We start from the raw sequence: 15,236 nt of genomic DNA on the forward strand, positions 1-15,236 counted from the left end.
GCACCTTAGAGGATCCTCAGTAATGTTTGCAGTAAAACCTGGATATAAAATATATATATATATTTATAGGAAAATAAAATAAGGCAGTGATAATCAGGTTAATGAAAGGTAAACTGGACCAGAAACCAGCTGCTTGGGATTCAGCTCTAACTCTCTAGTTATTTAGCAAATATCCTGATATAATCTTCAAGTGCAAGATACCTGAGAGCTTTTGGCAAATTTGTAGAAGACATAAAACAAGTAGATATGTTTTGTAGTTATTATGAATCAGGATGGAGGAAGCAGCAGCTAAATATGCATGAATGGAATCAACACATCCAAGGAAGATACCACAATTGGCCATCCAGAGCCCTTGAAAAATTAGATGCAGCGAAGGATATGAGTGAGATGTGCAGCTGAAAATGGGGTTTGTTGGGGTGCCGGGGTGGCTCAGTTGGTTAAAGTGTCCGATTTTTTATTTTGGTTCAGGTCATGATCTTAGGGTCCTGGGATCGAGCCCCGCATCAGGCTCCCTGCTCTGCACGGAGCCTGCTTGTCCCTCTGCCTCTGCTCCTCACCCCGCTTGCAGTCATTTTCACACTCTCTCAAATAAATTAATAAAAAAATAAATAAAATCTTCTAAAAAAAAAGAAAATGGGATTTGTTAAACATCTACATATATGGAACTGGGGACTCCGTTACTAATCCCCTCCCCAAGTCCTGCAAACAGAATGCCTGGCATCTAAGAATTCACCTCTAACAGAGCATAAAAGACAAGTCTTCTCAAAAAGAACGAGGACAAACTCTTTGGGGAGAACAAGTAGGCTGACATATGTATTACTCCCTAAAGAAAAAATACTCACAGCTTCATAGTTAGGCTTACCCAGTCCTAAGCAAAACCAGATGCTGACAAGCCCTTCAGGTATACAAAAATTTGCTAAGCTTTTCACAATCTCCCTCTTGAAGATTAAGGAATGCCTTTCTCCTTTGGGTTATTGTGAAGAAAGCCACAAAAATGACCATTGTTCCCATTCTAATAACCTAACCTTATCTGGATAAATACAAAATAAAAATTTTTGTTTTCTTAAACTCACTAGATTGCCAGGAATCTAAATGAATTAAACTCCATGAGTGATAGGTTCCTCCCAGGAGAGAGGAAACTTTCTCTCTCTTTTTTTTTTTTAAAGATTTTATTTATTTATTTGAGAGAGAGAGAATGAGAGATAAAAAGCAAGAGAGGGAAGAGGGTCAGAGGGAGAAACACACTCCCTGCTGAGCAGGGAGCCCGATGCGGGACTCAATCCCGGGACTCCAGGATCATGACCTGAGCCGAAGGCTGTCGCTTAACCAACTGAGCCACCCAGGCGCCCAGAAACTTTCTCTTCTACAAAGCGACTTTCCTCTATGATAAAACAGCAAAAAAGAATCCCCTATAAAGAAAAATAAGGAGAAATCAACAGAAAATTTAATGCAATTTTAATGGATGTGTGCGGGCTGGTTTGATAGATTAGAATTCTGAGAAACTCCAGCCAGGGTCCTTCTCCAAGTGTCAACTCTTAAGGATTTGGCCATGTGCTCTAGAACAATACATCAAAGAATGAGAGCAGAGACATGAGCTGAGAGAAATCTGTCTGAGGCATTGCAGGTCTTTGTATAAAGCAAAGCAGCTAACTTCCAAAGGATGGGGAGAACAGCCAAATAGATTTCCCCAGGCTCAGAAAGCCAGGAGTGGGACTTCAGAGCAAAGAAATTTTCTTAGTGACCCTCTTTCTAGAAGAATTATGAATCAGAGAGAAATACCCTACAGTGAGAAAAGCTAGCAACATGGCCATAAAAAAAACAAAAATATCTCCAGAAGTTCAGCAATGCTTAGACCCAATTTCTTCTGGTGAGAAGAATCCCATACCCAAAAATATTTGAAGGCAGGGGTGCACTGAATCAGACAAAGCTGCAACAAAGCTCAGACCCAGCTCAATCACAGGTCAGATTGGTTCAGCCCTTAATTCTAACTTTCTGACAGAGTAAGGCTTTGCTCTTTTCTTGAGGTAAATATTACTTAGTCATTTCTTTTATATGAAGTATCTGGAGTATGATTTTAAAAATTACAGGACACAACAGAATCAAGAAAATTGACCCATAATCATGACGAGAGCAAACAGGCCATAGGGAAGAGGCATAGAACTAGCCAAGAGGGTGGAATGATCAGACAAGAACTTTTTTGTGGGTTTTTTTGTTTTTGTTTTTGTTTTTTTTAGAAGACACAGAGGGCACCCCTTCCCCTGCTTATGCTCGCTCTCTCAAATAAATCTTAAAAAAATCTTTAATATGCATACACACATATATGTGTATTTAAATGCAATTAAAAGACTTTAAAATAAAAATAATAATGTCTTGTTGGGTTTAGAAATATAATGACAAAAATGTGGGTATGGAGCAAATAGAATTATACTGTTGTAAGATTATTACATTACTTACTTTTTTTCAAGCAACACAAGATTATTTGCAGGCAGACTATAACAACCTAAAGGTACTATTAGGAGCTCAGCTGAGCCCGGGGAGACAGAGAAAGCTGAGCAGCTTAGGTGTCAGAGTAGCTGATGAAAGCAGCAAGCCAAAAACAAGAGTCAAGCCTTTAATCAATTACTGTGAGGGAGAAAGTGCCTGGTCAGGACAAGGATTGAGGGTCTGAAGTCGGCAGGTCAGCCAGACGTGGGGGTGGGTCCACTGTTGAGCGAGCCCCAAAACAAGCGTCCAGCAGTTCTGAGGTCAGAGCAGAGCGAGGGGAAAGGCTAGAAGTAGAAAAGAACTGGCTGCTGAGTCAGAGCGAAAGTGTATTCAAGCATCCCCTCAGTACACATACCTGGAGAAGACTTCAGACCTTGAGCAAAGGTCTGATAGAGCCATAATGAGGGCTCCTGGGCAGGGAGGGCAAATATGAGAATATGATGGGCCCGTGTGACTAGTGACTAGGGAGACCAATAACTACCGAGTGGCCTGAGTCCTTGCTTCCAACTTTTTCCAGAGATTGCCATGCACTGGCTGTACCCCAAGTCTGGTGCTGGAAGGACAGCATTCCACCACGATGCTTGCCAACTAAAGCCTTTGTAATTGCCTATAGTCAGTTCTGGAAAATCACACATAAGTTTTTAACCAAGAGCTAGACTTCTCAGGTACCTATTATATTCTCTAGAATAACACACACACACACACACACACACAAATATTTAAGTAACCCCAAAAGAAACAGGTGTTCCAGTTACTCTGGCTATGTAATAGACCACTCAAAAACTTAAAGGTGTACAACAGTTATTTATTATGCTCATTAGTTCTGTGGGTTGGACGTCAGGATAGGACTCAGTGAGATCAGCCTCAGTTGCAAAGAAAATAACTTTTTGGAGACTACTAAACCAGCTCTCACAACTGTGTAAGATCAAATCCTTAATAGTTATAGATCAGGGGGGTGAAGGAGGCTAAAGGAGAGACAATCATCAATTGATAATTGAAGCAAGTTCAGATCTGAAACTGCTATTCGCTATACCATGTGCAAATCCTTGTGCATTTTTAGAGAGAGGAGACTGCCTGGTAAGAATGGGGATGAGGAATGAACGTGACAGCTTAATTATTCCAGAATAAGAAGTAAAAATAGCGTGGTAGTTGAAGGACGGGTCAAGAGTTCCCTTTGTGTCCTAGCTTGCATTCCTCAAGAAGCCTACCTTGAGATAAGAACTGATAAGCAAATAGTGTACTTTGAGGGGTTTCCAGGAAAGATGAGTGCAGATGAGCAACGGAAGTGTCCAATAAACGGTTGGTTGAGGGCTGAGTGGTGAGGGAGGGAGGAGCCTTAATTTCCCACCACTTCCAGCCTGCCATGCTGAGCGGTAAAGTGGCCTCTGGAGGCCCAAAAAAACTATCAGGCACAGGAATCCAAGGTCTGATACTGTGAGTCAGGCCTGTGCACTAATGCCACTAGGGGAAGTATCTACAGGCAAGGTATTGACAGTATCTGTTAACATTGTATTCTGTTTTTAATGTGTGTGTGTTCAGAGGGAGCGAGAGAGAGATGGGATAGACACAGGCATGAATACATGCTGATGAGAATGAGCCTACGGAGAGACAGGTGCTGAAAATGAGAATTTGATGGTGAATTAAGACATTTTTCCCTGAGAAGCCTAAAAACAAGTGATTTTATAGCCCCAAAGTACCCTATTTCCCTTGTAAAAATATTCAAGAAATTGAGTATACATAAGGCACACAGAAATACGTGGCAGATGGGGCGCCTGGGTGGCTCAGTCGTTAAGCGTCTGCCTTCGGCTCAGGTCGTGATCCCAGGGTCCAGGGATCGAGCCCCACATCGGGCTCCCTGCTCGGTGGGAAGCCTACCTCCCTCTCTCCCACTCCCCCTGCTTGTGTTCCTGCTCTCACTAGCTCTCTGTCAAATAAATAAATAAAATCTTAAAAACAAAACAAAACACATGGCAGAGTCAGGAATGGAATTTATATCTCCAACTCTTAGTCAAATTCATTAGTAGTTCAGTAAGACTTTATCAAGGGTCTACACTGTGATAATCACAGGGAGATTAGACACAGTCCCTACACTAAATAAGCCTAAAGGTGTAGTCTTCCTCCCATACATTATCCATTAAGTTTCTACTTAAATATCACATGGATCAACGACTGTTCCCAAACAGAAAAAAAGTAAACGAAAAGTCATTAGCTTTAGTTCAACTTATACTTCTTTTCAAACATCATCACTTTTCCCTTCATATCCCTGGTTTATTACATTTCACTACCAGAAAGCATTCCTGAATTGCATAAATATGTATGACCTTTAAGAAATATTTTCACATAATGTAATTCTAACAAGCCATTCATCTGACATTAAAAGAAAAATCATCCTTCAAACAATATAAAAATAGGACCACAATTCCAAATCCGACTAAGAGAGTTTCTTCTGTAATATTCTAGGAAACAGTTTTTAGAAAGAGGGAGAGGGTGCCTGGGTGGCTCAGTTGGTTGAGCAACTGCCTTCAGCTCAGGTCATGATCCTGGAGTCCAGGGATGGAGTCCCGGCATCGGGCTCCCTGCTCAGCGGGGAGTCGGCTTCTCCCTCTGACCCTCTCCCCTCTCATGCTATCTCATTCTCTCTCAAATAAACAAATAAAATCTTAAAACAAAAAAAAGAAAGAAAGAGGGAGAAGTATTAATGGAGATGGGGGAAGATAAAATAAAGAAAAGTCAACAAATAGTTTGAATCATTCTCCCTCAGAAATATAAATTCTGGCTTGATATCTTCATAATCACAAGTCCCTATTGATATATTTTCTAAACAAACTCCAACAGAGTTTGTACCCTTATCTGAGCACTCTTTTGAACTCCATAACTGAGGTGATAAGTGAACAAAAAGACTATTTGTCTGCATGAACTGCTAAATTCCAAACACTGAAATTAAGAATCTCTTTTTACTTTTTTTTTTTTTAAAGATTTTATTTATTTATTTGACAGAAACAGCGAGAGCAGGAACACAAGCAGGGGAAGTGGGAGAGGGAGAAGCAGGCCTCCCACGGAGCAGGGAGCCGGATCGATCCCAGGACCCTGAGACCATGACCTGAGCCGAAGGCAGACGCTTAACAACTGAGCCACCCAGGCGCCCTATTTTTACTTCTCATTCAAGACCTGAGACTTTAACCCAACTCCAATCAGCCCAGAAGAGAGAGCCCTGATTACAAGCTAAAAAGTAACCGGATTTTTTCCTCTCAAACCTTCCTTTCCCTCAGTAAAGAATGGCACTATCTAGAGTCGTCTTATCAGTCAAAACCTCAAATATGTCTTTGCAGTCTAACCAAATTAATGAAGCACTCTCTCCCTCTCTAAAAGTAAATAAATAAATAAATAAAATAAAAATTAAAAATGCAAATTTAAATCGTGGGGTATATTTATACCTGTAAGATTGGCAAGAATTGTAAATTCTGAAAAGAAGAGTTGGTTAAGAAGTGGATCACCAAGACTCAAACCCTGCTAGAGGAATGAATGTAAATGGGTGCAATCACTTTAGAAAACAATTTGGCATATCTATTAAATGTGACAATATGAATGACCTTTGATCCAGAGATTTCATTTTTAGAGATATAACCAACAGAAATGTGTGCACAGATGCATCAGGAATTGTACACAAATATTCACAGCAGCATTTTCCAAGATATTAAAAACTAGAAACAACCAAATGTCCATTAACAATAAAATAAATGAATAGATTTTGGTGTATTTATACAGTAGACTACTACAAAGCCCAGCATTAAGAATAAATGAATCAAAGCAATAAAAATAAAACAATCATAACTACATTCAATAACCCTGGGTGAATTTCACAAACATAATATTGAGTGTTAGATGCCAGTCATAAATTTATAAATGAATCATAAATTTATACATGCCAAAAAAACTACAGAACATACTTGCAAATTTATAAACAAAAGCAAGGAAGAGATTACCAAGTCAGGATTGTAGTGAAAAATTATCAATGTAGTTCACATTGATAGACTGCAAGTAGATGGATGAAAAATAATATAGCATGCAACACTAAGCATAAGGAACCCAAAGTGGCTTTATTAATGTCAGATGAATTACATTTCAATATCAAGAGTATTAACAGAGATAAAAAAATAATGACAAGTTCATAAAAATCATAAATCCGAATAATGGATTTCAAAATATATGGAGCAAAATTTGACAGAATTAAAGAGAGAAATAAATAATTCCATAGCCATGGTTAAGATTTTAACATTCCTTTCTCAGCAACTGATAGAATAACTTGACGAAAACAGTAAAGGCATAAATTTAAAAAACACTATCAATGACCTTCACCTAATTGCTATTTATAAAACATTAAACCCAACAACTTCAAGCACACATGGTATATTCAACAAGATAAGCCATAAACTGCGACATAAAGTTAATAATGCAAAAATGCTGAAATCAGAGTATGTTCTCTGACCATAATGGAATTAAATTAGAAAGGAATAAAAAATGATATGTAGAATATCTTATTTTTTATTTATTCCCAAATATTTAAAATCAAACACACTTCTAATAAACCATGGGTCAAGGAAGAAATCACATCAGAAATTAGAATATATTTTAAACTGAATGATAATGGAAGTACAAAATGAAAATATTTGTAGGATGAAGCTAAAGCTAAAAAGGGAAATTTATAATTTTAGTGACTTATATTGGAAAAGCATCTAAAATCAATGGCCCAAGTCTTTACCTTAAGAAGCTAGGGAAAAAAAAAAAAAGGAGGAAAGTAAACCCAAAGTAAGTAGAAGGAAGGAAATAAGAAAAATATATTACCAATGAAATAGAAAATAAACACTAGAAAGAAATTAACAAAGACAAATTTGGTTCTTTGAGAAGACCGACAAAATTGATAAACTACAAGCCAGACTGATCAAATAAAAAGAATAAAATAACAAATACCCAAAATGAAAGAGGGCTTATCATTGAAGATCCCATAGACATTAAAGGAAAAATAAAAGATTATGAACAATTGTATGCCAACTAATTTGTCAACTTAGATGAAATGAATAAATTCCTTGTAAAATACAATTTAAGGAAGAACTGTTTCAAAGTAAAGGAGATTAAGTAAAGGTGAGAACAAAAGTGCAAAGCATGAACCAAGATTCGATCCTGCATCAGGGGGTGAAATTACTATGAAGGTCATTTCTGGGTCATCAGTGAAATTTGAATATGAACAATGTATGATTAGTGTTACATCAGTGTTAAATATTTGGAATTTAATATTTCCTGATGGAAAAGAAATTTAATGGTAGCTGCAGTTTGCTACCGTACAACTAACATTGGAATTCTGCTGAATCGGGAGACTTACTTTTGAACTAGAAATCATTCACGTAAAAACTTTAGGACTTTTGTACTGCGAAATAACCTAATAAAAATAAGATAGAAAAATAACTGCAGACAAGATTAAGTTCATGTTGTGCAGGTATGACTGAGTTCAAGCTACCTGTCATTTAATCCTCTAGGATACCCAGAACACGTGCTAATGGCATTACAAATCAAGTAAGTAGGACATGGGTGTCTGGCTGCCTCAGTCAGGAGAGCACGTGAATCTTAATCTTGGGGTCATGAGTTCAAACCCCACTTTGGGTGTAGAGCTCGCTTAAAAAAAAATATTGCCAAAAGGATGAATTGAGATTAATATTTACAAAACAAAAAAACAAAGAAGCAGGACCAAGTTGCCCATTCCTAGGTTCAAGGTCAAGAAATTTACAGTGCAACAACTTCCACTTCTGATGAGTTTTATGGCAGACCAATACTCAAAGAACTAAAAAGGCCAGATTTTTAAAAATAAATAAAAATAAAAGGAAAAAACTGGCAATAACTTAAATATCCAATTTTAGTATATGTGCTGCCGAAGCGAGTAATAGCATATTGGTTGAAAAATTACAGTGGTCCTCCCCACCCTTAGTTTCACTTTCCAGTTTGAGTTACCTGTGGTCAACCCCCATCGGGAAGCAGACAATCCTCCTTCTGATGTAAATCAGGTCAATAGCAGCCTAATTCTACATCACAACACCTGGGTTATTCACTGCACTTCATCTCATCATAAATAGGCATTTTATCATCTCACATCATCCTAAGAAGGGTGAATATAATATACAATATTTTGAAAGATCACCTTCACATAACTTTCATTACAGCATGTTACAACGGTTCTATTTACTATTAGTTATTATAATTTCTTACTGTGCCTAAACTATCATAGATCTGAATGTATAGGAAAAAATATAGCATATATAGGGTTCAATACTATCCAGGGTTTCAGGCATCCACTGGGGAACATGAAATGTATTCCCCACTCCCCATGGTTAAGAAGGGACTATTATACCTAACATCCAGTTATGGAATATATTATTAATCAAACTTGTTACTCTTAAGACTATCTTGAAGATTTTATTTGACAGAGACACAGCAAGAGAGGGAACACAAGCAGGGGGAGTGGGAGAGGGAGAGGCAGGCTACCAACTGAGCAGGGAGCCCGATGAGGGGCTCGATCCCAGGACCCTGGGATCATGACCTGAGGCGGCAGACGCTTAACGACTGAGCCACCCAGGTGCCCCAAGACTATCTTAAAATAAGTAGAAACACTCATAGAGTGAAGGGAACAGGACAATATGACAATAAATTTTAAAATACAGGAAAGAAGTTTTTCATTTGGAAATACGTCAGTATGTTTAGTGATTATCTGAGTAGTAAGACAAAAATGGTATTTGTTGTCTTTCCCAAATTTTTAAAAATGTGCTTTTATAATCAGAAAAATGTTACAATAAAAAAGAAGTCTATTTATGTGGCTTAAAATACATACTGTCTGTGCAAATCTATTTCTATTACCCTGAATATTTTATTTTTTTTTTAAGATTTTATTTATTTGACAGAGAGAGACACAGCAGGAGGGAACACAAGCAGGGGGAGTGGGAGAGGGAGAAGCAGGCTTCCCGCCGAGCAGGGAGCCCGATGCGGGGCTCGATCCCAGGACCCTGGGATCATGACCTGAGCCGAAGGCAGACGCTCAACGACTGAGCCACCCAGGCGCCCCAACCCTGAATATTTTATTACCAGGTTTTGTATAAGTATATGTACTGAGTTCAAAGGCCCAGCTAAACAGTAACTGAGAACTCTTTTATATAGAAATCACTTAATTTTTTTAAATGTAAACCATTTACACCATGCTTGGTTACCTCAGTAAACAAGTTAGCAAACCTAATGTAACCTTTTCAGGAAAACTAAAGCTCATTATTCTGATAGATTTATTGTATTGGACTGTCAAACAGTGACACCTTCTAGTTACTGATGGATGTGCAATTTATCCTGTCCACCAGCTCAACTTTCCAGGACCGCTGCTTCAGGGATGGTGCTTTCCCGCTTTAATACTAGGGTCTAGGGCCATGTTACTTAAAACATGAACAGCATTGCCTAGGAGCTTTTTAGACATACAGAAGCTCAGGACCCACTCTTGACCTATGTAATCAGAATATGCATTTTAAAAAGATCTCCAAGTAATCCATATGTACGTTAAATTTTGAGAAACACTGCTCCAGGTTACAGAGAAGTAATTTCTTTTGCCTTTACACCCATATGAAGCCTGGTTTTGCAGTTCTCCAGGTGAGACCAAGTGTTTTTCCCACTCCCTTTACCATCTATTACTTCCAGCATGCCCTTTGCACATTTTTGTTTCCAGATCAGAAGTAAAACTTGTGTGGGAAATGAAATAATCAAATCCCATAAGTTAAATTCAACTATTTCCATACTGAAACCTTCTCACATAGAAGGAATGTATCAGCCCTGATATTTAAGCTCCAGGGCTTCAGAAACATTCTTAAGTTCTCTAATGTACAGATTATTAAAAATCTGATTGTCTGCTGATGACATTTATAGGGTACAACTACAATGTAACCGATTTTATTAATATGTCAGAATTTATACACCCACCTGATTTTTGCCCTCTTCAAAGTAGTCACCCTGGAAAAGAGAATACATGCAATTTCCTTTGTATAAAAACTATCACTTTTCTTCCAGAACTATTAGTAGTCGAGATAATATACATGAAATTCCTTCTCTTACTACTCTCTAGCCATATCTAAACAAAAATAATTCCTAATTTAATCACTTCCTCATTTAACATCTGTAGTTCAGAACTATCTGGTAACTAGCTATTTGAGTAATTCCCACAAACTGAGTATCTACACCAAAGTCTACAAATACCACCCTAGTGGACATCCATAGGTACTCAAAACCACTTTTTTTTTAAAGATTTTATTTATTTATTTAGAGTGAGAATGAGAGAGAGAGAGAGAGAGAGAGAGAGAGAGAGAGAGAGAGAGCGCGCGCACATGAGAGGGGGGAGGGTCAGAGGGAGAAGTAGACTCCCTGCCAAGCAGGGAGCCCGATGCGGGACTCGATCCAGCGACTCCAGGATCATGACCTGAGCCGAAGGCAGTCGCTTAACCGACTGAGTCACCCAGGCGCCCTCAAAACCACTTTTTAAAGTTACAGAAAAGGGGGCACCTGGGTTACTCAGTTAAGTCGCCAACTCCTGATTTCAGCTCAGGTCATGAGATTGAGCCCTGCATCATGGCTCCACGCTGAGTGTGAAGCCTGCTTAAGATTCTCTCTCCCTCTCCCTCTGTACCCCGCCCCCTGCCCCACTCAAGTGCATGCCTCCTCTCTCTCTCAAAAAAAAGTGACAGAAAAGATAAAAAGTTTGAAATAGTCATCTCCTTTGAAGAGAATATTCACTTAGACTTAGAATCTGGCAGAAAGAAAGTCACAGCACTTCACAGTTGGCATATACTCTAATTTTTTTCGTTTATAATACTTAAATTAAGGAAATGACAAGGCAGAGAAGCAAATTTCACCTTTAAAAACATTAAAAACACACAACACTCTTCAAAAAAATGTACTTTAATTCCAAGAGATTAATCTAGAATGAATACTATCATTTTCTACGATTTCTACTTGTGTAGTAAAGCAGTGAAAGAAACAACTTGCTATAATAAACAACATAGATTTTTACATTTCTTTTATCCAAGTTTCCTACTTGTATTTGTACTATACATAATGCCACCTTAAAGAGTTCTAACAGGATTAAAACATGTTTTTGCATCTACTATTTTATGCCTATGAAGAATAAAGGCCACATCTGAACATATAATAGCCTCATATCTAAAGAACAAGTTTAATTACTGTGTCCTCCAAAGAAGGAAATTTTCATACATGATTAATGATCTGATTCCACTAAAAAAACAAAATTTCAGCAAATGTGAAAAAATCCTGCTGTTAATTCATGATCTGAGAGAAAAAAAAAAGATAATTCATTCTTCCACAGAAAAAGTGGGTTTAGAGAACAGTTCTGATCATTTTACGTGGTAAAAGTATCAAGTCTAATAACCAACCCCTTGCTCAGGACAAAATGATTTCAACATTTCTTCTTCTGAACTGCTCAGTAACCCCAAGTGATTTTTAAATTGGGAGGCAGATTACTGGCAATAAGTTCATCAAATTTAGATCTATCATGGATAGGCACATTATAGAAATCAAGAACATCTCTGACCCTACACATCTGGTGAAGCCTGGAGTTGGGCACGGCATGGCCCAGGTCATCAGCTAAATGTGCCAACAAACCGAATTTCAGATGACCATCTTCCAGGGACACATCCTGCCAATTGCTAGGAACAGATGAGCCAAAAATTTTTTTGACACAAGATTCCACACGACTCTGGAGATCTTCAGGTGGTATGTATGTTCGGCTTCGTAAGGGTGGACACACCAAAACAGGTTCTTCCTTCACCTCTTCTACTGTCTCAGCCACCACTGGCTTTTTCTCTTTTCTGGAATGATTCAAAAACAAATATATGAATCTTTGGTTAACTAATGTACACTAATGTAGCTGACAAGCTGACGAACACCAGACCCAACCTTATCTATCTATCTAAATCAATAAATAATATGCACACTTACTACTCTTCCAGGCACTGTGGAGAGAATAAGATAGGTATCTGCCTTTGGAAGCTTATAACTGAATTGGGCTGGCACACACAGAAAAGAAAATTACAGATTTTACATGCTCTAAGAATTCCAGTAACAGGTAAAGAGGCAAATCATTTGCCTGGGATTCCCAGTTTCTAAAACCCATCCTACCTCTCTAACCTCATCTCCTACTAATCTCCTATATACACTCTATGCCCTACCCAAACTAAACTACTACATTCTGTTTCCCTCTTTCCTGGTGTCATGTGTTACCTCAAGTTATATCCTATTGGAAATGCCTATCTTTCACCTTCCCTTATAGAATCTTTTTTTTTTTTTTAAGATTTTATTTATTTGACAGAGAGACAGCAAGAGAGGGAACACAAGAAGGGGGAGTGGGTGGGAGAGGGAGAAGCAGGCTCCGTGCTGAGCAGGGAGCCCGATGCAGGGCTCGATCCCAGGACCCCGGCATCATGACCTGAGCCATAGGCAGATGCTTAACAACTGAGCCACCCAGGCGCCCCTTCACCTATAGAATCTTACTTTAAGTCCTAGAACAGAACTGTTCTCTTCCAAGAAGCTTTACTTGATTTCCCCAAATATAACTATAAATTCCTCTGATCTACTATAGCATTTTATATTGCTTTAACAGCATGTCACATCCCACCTGCGTTTTAATTTTTTTACATTCTACTTCTCTTATCAGATCAGGGTTTCTGAGCCCAAACACTGACATTTTGGACCACATAATTCTTTGTTGTAGGGGGCTATCATGTTCACTGTAAGATGCCCAGCAGCAACCCTGGCCTCTATCCAGGGTAGGGTAAATGCCATAGCATTCCTGTCCTCAAGTCATAACCAAATGACATAGCCAAATGTCCAGATGGGCAAAATTATCCCTGGTTAAGAACCACTGTACCAAATTATAAACTCCCGTTCTATTTATTATAAAGACCTGTTTTATTGATTTGGGGTCCTTTGAAAACTGCGTGAATAACTATTACTGAGAACAAGGGCCAATGTTAGGAAATCTACCCGATACACTACTTCAGTGCTTACTGAAATAGTAGTTCATGATCTGACTCTTGTTTTCCATGGAGTTGGTATCGGACTGGGATTGGTCATCCTTACAGAAATTGGAGGCATTGGAAAAAAAAGAGAAAGGAAAGAAAAGAAGTCTGGCCAAGAATGCGGTTTGTAGCACTATTTTCCTTTGCCTACTCAAAGACTCTTCCAGCAATTTAGCCCTCATTCTGCATCAATTCTTTATCAATATTTCTCTCTACCTACTACAGTACTCCCGGGGCACACAATATGCTGCTGTAAAAATCTCCCATCTTCAAAGAAAAACAGAAATACCCTCTAGACTCCATGTTCCTACCCAGTTTCCCAAAGAGTTGTCTACATTTATGTCTACTTCATCACCTCCCATTTTCTCCTCAAAACTACTCGTCACATTTCATCAGAATGAAATGTATCCATTCCTTCCATCTCAGTAATCTCGTACACTGCTCTAGTTTTCTACATAATTTACCACTTTCTAAAATTATATCCTACGTTTTTTTGCCTCCATCAGAATATATGCTCTATGAAGACAAATATTTGGTCTGACTTATTAACAACTGGATCCCTAACACCTAAACAGCTGACATTTAGCAGACACTCTATAAATTTGCGATGAATGAGTGAATGAAACAAACCTGAAGGAGATTTGAGATACTACTACTAACCAAAAAAGAGGGGAAGCTAATAAATCCATGAACACATGACAAAAATCCTTCCGGATGGAAAGAGTTTCTGCTTGAAACCTGAGGGCATAAATTGCTCCCTGAGGTTCCCACAAGTTTTGATGTCCTAACACTGTGAGTCAAACAGATTTACCTTCAAAATGTTCCACATGGTGCTGTGGGAAAAGCAGGAGATGGGGAGGCGTCAAAGACCTGGGGGTTCTGGTTCCAGCTCTGCCATTAACCTGCTTTTGGCAAAAAACTTCCTCTCCATGGAGCCTCAGTTTCCCCATATGTCAGAGCTCTGAGAAGGGACTTTGTTTCGCTATGGTAAACTACTTAGGGAAATGCTGGCCCAGTCCTGGCGTTTAATAACTATCTGTTGAGTGAATCAATGAATGAACAAATGAAAAAAATGAGGAGGCCACACTTCGTTTCTGAATTTTCCGTGTGAAGAAATATACCGCGCAAATGAACTTAGTTTACCGAGCGCTTTCACCTTCATGCTCTATGTTGCTCGTTGCAAACGAGTCATTTGTTTCCAGACACCGCACCTGATGCCTGGAACACGTGGTCAGTACTGTTTGCTTAATAAATTGACTGAAATGGGAGGGAAAGAGAGCGGTATCTCCGTGATGAGGAAAACTGAGGCCTAGACTGGGCCCCACCACTCCAGGAGACCCGCGCCTACACTTCTGAACTCCGAACCATAATCCAAGCTCAGAACCCGGGTCCCGTCTTAATAGCATAACGTTTCTGAATTCGTCCTTTCATCCTCCTCAGTTTCTCTCCTTACTTTCCCTGAACGAGACCCACCATCCAACCTTCCGCTTTACCTGAATCGAGACCAAAATTCTCTGCGTGGTGCCCCTAAGACGATCCACGTGAGACCTCTTCTGGTAACGCCAGACACTGACAGCGCCGCCATCTCGGAGGAGAGCTGCGTGATAGAGCTGGGCCCTCAGCTGGCAGTGACGCGCCAAGACCAGC

The 15,236-nt window shown here is 39.0% G+C and overlaps 1 protein-coding gene across 1 annotated transcript; it reads right to left on the bottom strand.

The window, feature by feature from the left end:
- Positions 1–11,438: 11,438 nt before the first annotated feature.
- Positions 11,439–15,210, bottom strand: MRPL50 (mitochondrial ribosomal protein L50). Its single transcript, XM_028108811.2, has 2 exons — positions 15,083–15,210; positions 11,439–12,380 (listed from the first exon to the last, which is right to left on the bottom strand). The coding sequence occupies exons 1-2, from the start codon at positions 15,172–15,174 to the stop codon at positions 11,993–11,995; spliced, it is 480 nt and encodes a 159-aa protein (XP_027964612.1). The 5' UTR covers positions 15,175–15,210; the 3' UTR covers positions 11,439–11,992.
- Between the last annotated feature and the right edge of the window lie 26 nt (positions 15,211–15,236).

The sequence above is a fragment of the Eumetopias jubatus genome, unplaced genomic scaffold (genome assembly GCF_037043125.1).
Source record: "Eumetopias jubatus isolate StellerSeaLion01/CBP00866 unplaced genomic scaffold, mEumJub1_p1.0 scaffold_15, whole genome shotgun sequence".
Classification (NCBI taxonomy): Eukaryota; Metazoa; Chordata; class Mammalia; order Carnivora; family Otariidae; genus Eumetopias; species Eumetopias jubatus.